Raw genomic sequence first — 6,309 nt, forward strand, 5'->3', positions numbered from 1 at the left:
TCAATATTGAAGCAATATTGACTTATATGCATATAGCAATACACATATATTGCTTTTTGAATCACTTTTAATGTGAGTAATACATATATTTTTAATGGCATTTAAAGTCTTGTTCAGTGAAAAATGGCAACTCTGTTTGACTTGCCTTTTCTGAGTCAATCATGAAACTGTTTAATGAATTAGCTGAGATATAGTAAGAAAGAAAACGTTGTTTAGTTTTGCTTTACTCAGTAGAGATACGAGAGTAAGTTCTTTTCAGGTAGTGAGTTGAATGGCCAAAATCACTAATGTGATGGCACAAAATCACATGTGCCATTTCCTACTTCACATTGTGCCCACTAAGTAATACAGATTTGGTCACCATGTTCTTAGCATTTTTTTTCAGGGATGTCACACGCACTGCGGAGGAGCTGAGTAGGTAGGTGCTTGATCTCTCTCGATAGGACTTCCTTCCACAACACAGCTGGCTATTGAAGTGCCTCCTGAAGCTTTCACTGAGCAGATAAAGAGTAAATGGATTGACACAAGAACTGCAAAAGCTCAGAACCCGGGCCACTAAGGTGACAATCATGTGGCCTAGAGATGGGTCAATCTCATTATAGTTGAAAGACCTATACATGTAAAGGATGTGATTTGGAAACCAGCAGAAGACAAAGCAACACACGAAGACCAGCACAATTTTGGCCAGGCCTTTCTGTGTTTCCATCTGCAAATATAAGGAAATAGTCCCACTGATTAAAATGAAAATGGAGGCAGCCACATTCTAAAACACATCATGGTACAAAAGATGTAAAACTTAACATGCAAATGCATCCAAAAGCACAAAAAGGATTTTCCTAGTCAAAGTAATGATTTTAACAATTTGATGAAGCCTATTTTGGTCACTATACTAATTTCACTTTAAAATATTTGATAGTTTATAAATGGGTATGTCTTCATGTTAAAACTGTGATCTTGAAAATTTTCTTATTTTTAACTCTTTTTCCTTTGCTTAACGTCTTATTGTGATCACTATAAATATAAATCATTTGTTTGTATTAAATCCATTGAATTAATAAACCACAGAATATATTCAAGTTTAGAAAATTTTTAAATCAGACTATTTTAAATAAGAAATACTGATCTATTGAAAAAGGGCATGACTTTTTTAAAACTCTTATCCACAAAAAAAAAAAAAACAAAACCTTGAGATTTAATTTAAACCCCTGACTCTCATAAATCAAAATAACCTGACATAATTGTCATTTCTATAAACATTACTACGTTCGGCTGCCTAACCTTAAAATAAAAATAAAAACATTTTCTATCTTTTCATAAAATTCACCTCCTATGTTTACTGTTTTATAAGAAGGTCTTCAGGACTGTGATAAATAGACAAAATTCAAATATGGGACATTAATCGTTTTAAATCTAAAAATCATTTTCTAACATCTAGAGTCCAAAGCTTAGCTCACATTTGTCTAATTTGTTTGAATATTTAAATAAGGCAACATGAAAGTGAAAGTATAATTTATTAAGATATTTATAGTAGACAACATATTTTCTGAGCTAAAACTATTGGTAGTTAACTAGAATATACCAGAGAAGTCTGGAAAGGTTTAGGATTGAAACAGATCTGACACTGGGGAGTAAGTAGTAGTGAATGGTGACAGTAAACAAAGGTGCAAGTGAAAAGGAATCTAGTTCAAGAAGCAGAATGTGGTACTCCAGATGTATACCAGTGGCATAAATTAGGCAACTTGGCCTTATAAATGAGGTGGATGTGAAATTTACATTACTAAGCACAGTCCTCCCTAGCAGGTGGAGCATAGGTGCAAGAATTTCGCAGCAGTCTATACTTGGAGATTCAAATGTATAGGCAGGCTGTTAGCTTTGAGATTACTTCTTGGCAGATGTCAAGCCCAGTTACCCAGCCAGAGTTTATAAGTCCCAATAGGGAAATTCACATACACACACACACACAAAAGTCAGAACTAAGACCACTGAAAAACAAAAAAGTGGAGGTGGGGAAGGTCAGAGGAACTCAACTTTAGAAACCAAAGCAAAAACTCAGATAACCAAACTGAGACACAAATTGGATCACAGGGCTCTGAATAAAAGGATTGTATATAAAGGGAAAAGTACAGTGAGCCTGTGACCCAGACATTTTTGCTTCAATGATGCCAGGTATTGAGGTAATAAATATATTACTTTTTCTAATAATTACTTTAATGACTGGTATTTTTTAAGCCTTAAAGCAGATGTGGATCACTGATGTTTATGGACATCAATAAATAGAGGTCACCATCTGCACAGGAAAACCTTAACCAGATTTAGTGCCCAAAGCCCCAGCCTGTGCCTCCAGCTACAGCCCATCAAATTTTAATCATCTGTGATTCAACTCCCCGTACCTACAGAGCCCTTTGGAAGAAGTTCCTCACTAGGAATGCACAAATGTACAACTTGAAACTGTCCCATAACTGCAGTATTTCCATCTTAACGCAACTGGTTTTACCTTACATTAGTACTATGTATTCTTTAGAGAAGAAAAAGTACATAAGGTGCAGGTCATAGTTTTAAAATTAGTATGTAATATTTATTTATCGGAAAAGCTATAAAGTTGAATTAGATCAAGTCCTATTTCAGCACCAGCCCACCTTCTGATCACTCTCACTATTGCTCTGCTGCCCTCTGTTCCCAGTCTCTCATTTTGGCATCTTAGCCAAACCTCATCCCCGGACCCCAGCAGTGTCCTACAGTCCTTTCCTGATGCGTCCTTCCCCCAGACTTTCTGTCATCTTTAGTGAGCTAATGGGAGAAGAAAAAATAATTGAATAAATATATACTTATAATGTGAAATTCTTTTCTGGTTTGTTATGTGTTTCTTTGCATAAACATTTGCACATAAAGAAAAGCCACCAGAGACATTAATTTCAAATGAGCCTAGGCCCAGATGTCAGATAAGCTGGACCTCAGTGGGCTTTTAGAGCTAACACATGGCCACATATTAGAGAACCCCCAACATCCCTTCCAGTTCAGGCTAGTGCATGTTCCAGTGCCCTTCTGACTGTTCTAATCATTCCTGATAGTGAAAGCCCATGAAATAGAACTCAAAATAGCACCTAATGCTTCTGCCCAGCTTGCCCCCAACACACACACCTACCAAGCTTACCTGTTTTTTGGTAATGTTCATTGTATTCTCCCAGAAGATTATGTGCACTTTTAATTAAGTCCTTGCAATATGATAATAATAAATACTAATAATAACAAGTGGTATAAGGAAGTAGACCGAGAAGAGGAGCACTGAATGAATCTTTGGATGTAATTCATCAGTCTGAGGATAGGGTATACACGCCGTGAAACTGCCATTATCCAAGCCACCGATGTGCGCCACTTGGGAAAACACGGCTTCTGGAACAGCCAACAGCACCGAGACCACCCAGATACCCACTGCCTTCACACAGGTCCACAGCACTGCCCCTGATGTCTGGATACCCATGAGTTTTACAGTGGCTCTGTACCTGGGCAGATAATACATTTCAAATTACTCTCTTAAGAAAGAAAAATTAAAGAGAGAAAGGAAAAGAGAGAGAGAGATCTTACTAAAAAGAGAGGTGCCAACGCCCCATTATTCCCAGGCTGTTACGTAGTGTGAGGAATAACTAAGATCCTTGGTGTCTCTCTGTCTACAAGTCATTCTACTGCTTATTAGCACAGAAGACATGAAGAGAAAAGCAAATATTTTAAATTGTCATTTCCCAAATTGCAGTAATTTGCTTACCTCCTTCACAAGTATTTTCTAAATCTACACGTACTACAAGTATCATTGTATATTGAATATTTTTATTTAAATACTTTTATTTCCAAAAAATCTATTACTACTGAAATTGATATAATATACAATAACCATAAAATATAAAATGTTCACAAAATAGTATTATTAAAATTTACCTGGATACTCTTCTAGAGCTTCTGAGGCTGGGTCTCCTACTTTTTTTTCTTAAGGACATTAAGAAATCTTAGAGGCTAATCCAGACTGGGATTTTCTCCCTAATTCAGTCATAAGGACGAAAAGAACTGAAAATGGAATAACCTTCTGTCTTTACAGTTCAAATTTCTTTAATGTCAAGACCTCATGCAGTCTTCTCTCCTCCCACCTAACACCATCGTAGTGGTAAATGAACCACACTCCAGGATGCAATGGCTTAAACAATCCAAGCCTCTGTACCTCATTCAATTACACATGACTATTAAGCAAGGTAATAAAAATACAAACCGAGCAAAATTGTATATAAACCTCAAATTACTTATATCTGTCTTTAAAAGTATTTCAGGTTACAGTATACCTAGGAGGTTAACAAGATACAGCAGAAAGCGATTTTAGTCAGACAAGTCTGCACTGTTATCTCATCTCTGATATCCTTTGGAAAATCACTTAAGATCTTTTTCTTCATCTGTAAGGTGGGATAAAAACACCACCCTCAAAGTTTTGTGATTAGAAAAACTGCATAGAACACCTATTACAATGCCTGGCACCTAGCAGATATTAACCATGCCATGACCCTGTACCTTCTCCTTATTTACATTTGAATTAGTCTGATATTCTAAAACTTCATAATATTTCAAGCTACATAACAAGCGGATAAAGTCTCCTTCTGAGGTTCTCTAAAGATGTGTCTCATTGCCCACGGGAGAGGAGCAGCCCCCAGCCTCAATACCTTTCCAAGGGGAGCCTCTAATGCAATTTTAATTATTTTTAAAATAATGATTTTCTTATATTTTTTTCAAGCGTCACATCAGTCAATTTTAACTCCTTTTACTCTAATTCCCAGATACAGTCTCTCTCCTTCTCCTATCCTCCTCTCAGCCCTTCCTTTCTCCCTCCTCTCCCCAGGTACACTCCCTGCCCCTCTTCACTGCTTTTCTAGGCCACCCACAGTTACCTATGCCCTTACCTGTGGGTGCTGAGGGCAGTGAGAGTGAACACGGACACCCCCACGGAGGTGAGCTGGATCACCCGGATGAGTTTGCAGCCCACCTTTCTGAACATCTACTCGTCAAAGAAGTAGCGGGATTTGTTACCGTATGCTAACACATATATATGGAATCTAAGAAAAAAAAAAACAAAAGGTCATGAAGAACCTAGGGGTAAGACGGGAATAAAGATAGACCTACTAGAGAATGGACTTGAGGATATGGGGAGGGGGAAGGGTAAGCTGTGACAAAGTGAGAGAGTGGCATGGACATATATACACTACCAAACGTAAGGTAGATAGCTAGTGGGAACCAGCCGCATAGCACAGGGAGATCAGCTCGGTGGTTTGTGACCACCTAGAGGGGTGGGATAGGGAAGGTGGGAGGGAGGGAGACGCAAGAGGGAAGGGATATGGGGACATAATGTATATGTATAACTGATTCACTTTATTATAAAGCAGAAACTAACACACCATTGTAAAGCAATTATACTCCAATAACGATGTTAAAAAAATTAAAAAGAAGAAGAAGTAGCAGGAAGCATCCACAGGGACGCAGGCGATCAGCAGCAGCACGTCCCCAACGGCCAGGTTAGAGATGAAGATGCTGGGGACTCATGGCGCTGTTGGTGATGAAGATCTTCACCAGCATGATGTTGCCCAGCAAGCCCACTGTGATGATGAGCAGGTAGAGGGACGGGATCACACAGCGGATCACGAACTCCGCAGTGGTCCCGCCCGGGGCGGGTAGGAAATCCCTTTCCAAGACCTCTGGAACGAAACCTCTCTGATTCACGCCCGCGGTCCGGGAGAGGTTGGAAAGAGACTCGGGGGGCATGGTCTCTTTCCCAGGAGAGTCCGCTGGAGTTTTCATGCACCCAGGTGCCTTGAAAAGTGCAACGCACTCTTGGGCTTAATGGATTTCCCTCTTGCCAAGTTTACCTCCCGCGGGGATCGCGTCACACCGCCTTGTCCCGAGGAGGACCGGGCCGGGTGAGAAGACTGGCCACAGGCTCCAGCCTTTCACTTTTAGAAGGGGCACGCACATTGGCTCCTGCTGGCTCCGAATTTAAAAAAAAAAAAAAAAAGGAAGAAGTTGAGTCTTTGTTCCAGTCCTCAATGGTTTGTTCTCGCTTATAGATAGCGGAGAACAGCCTTTTTGTGAACAAAGATTTATCCCTCTGGAATTAATTAAAATACCTGCCAGGGCTTCCCTGATGGCGCAGTGGTTGAGAGTCTGTCTGCCGATGCAGGGGATACGGGTTCGTGCCCCGGTCCGGGAAGATCTGACGTGCCGCGGAGCTGCTGGGCACCCCCGTGAGCCATGGCCGCTGAGCCTGTGCGTCCGGAGCCTGTG

General features: G+C 40.0%; 1 protein-coding gene across 1 annotated transcript; it reads right to left on the reverse strand.

Moving 5' to 3' along the window:
* Window positions 1–319: 319 nt before the first annotated feature.
* Window positions 320–5,826, reverse strand: NMBR (neuromedin B receptor; the record flags this gene model as incomplete). Its single annotated transcript, XM_082669408.1, is given in 7 exon segments — window positions 320–706; window positions 3,152–3,163; window positions 3,165–3,208; window positions 3,211–3,500; window positions 4,935–5,021; window positions 5,446–5,568; window positions 5,570–5,826. Coding segments are annotated over 7 exon segments (1,200 nt in total).
* Between the last annotated feature and the right edge of the window lie 483 nt (window positions 5,827–6,309).

The sequence above is a fragment of the Grampus griseus genome, assembly GCF_964374135.1.
Source record: "Grampus griseus genome assembly, chromosome: 13".
Classification (NCBI taxonomy): Eukaryota; Metazoa; Chordata; class Mammalia; order Artiodactyla; family Delphinidae; genus Grampus; species Grampus griseus.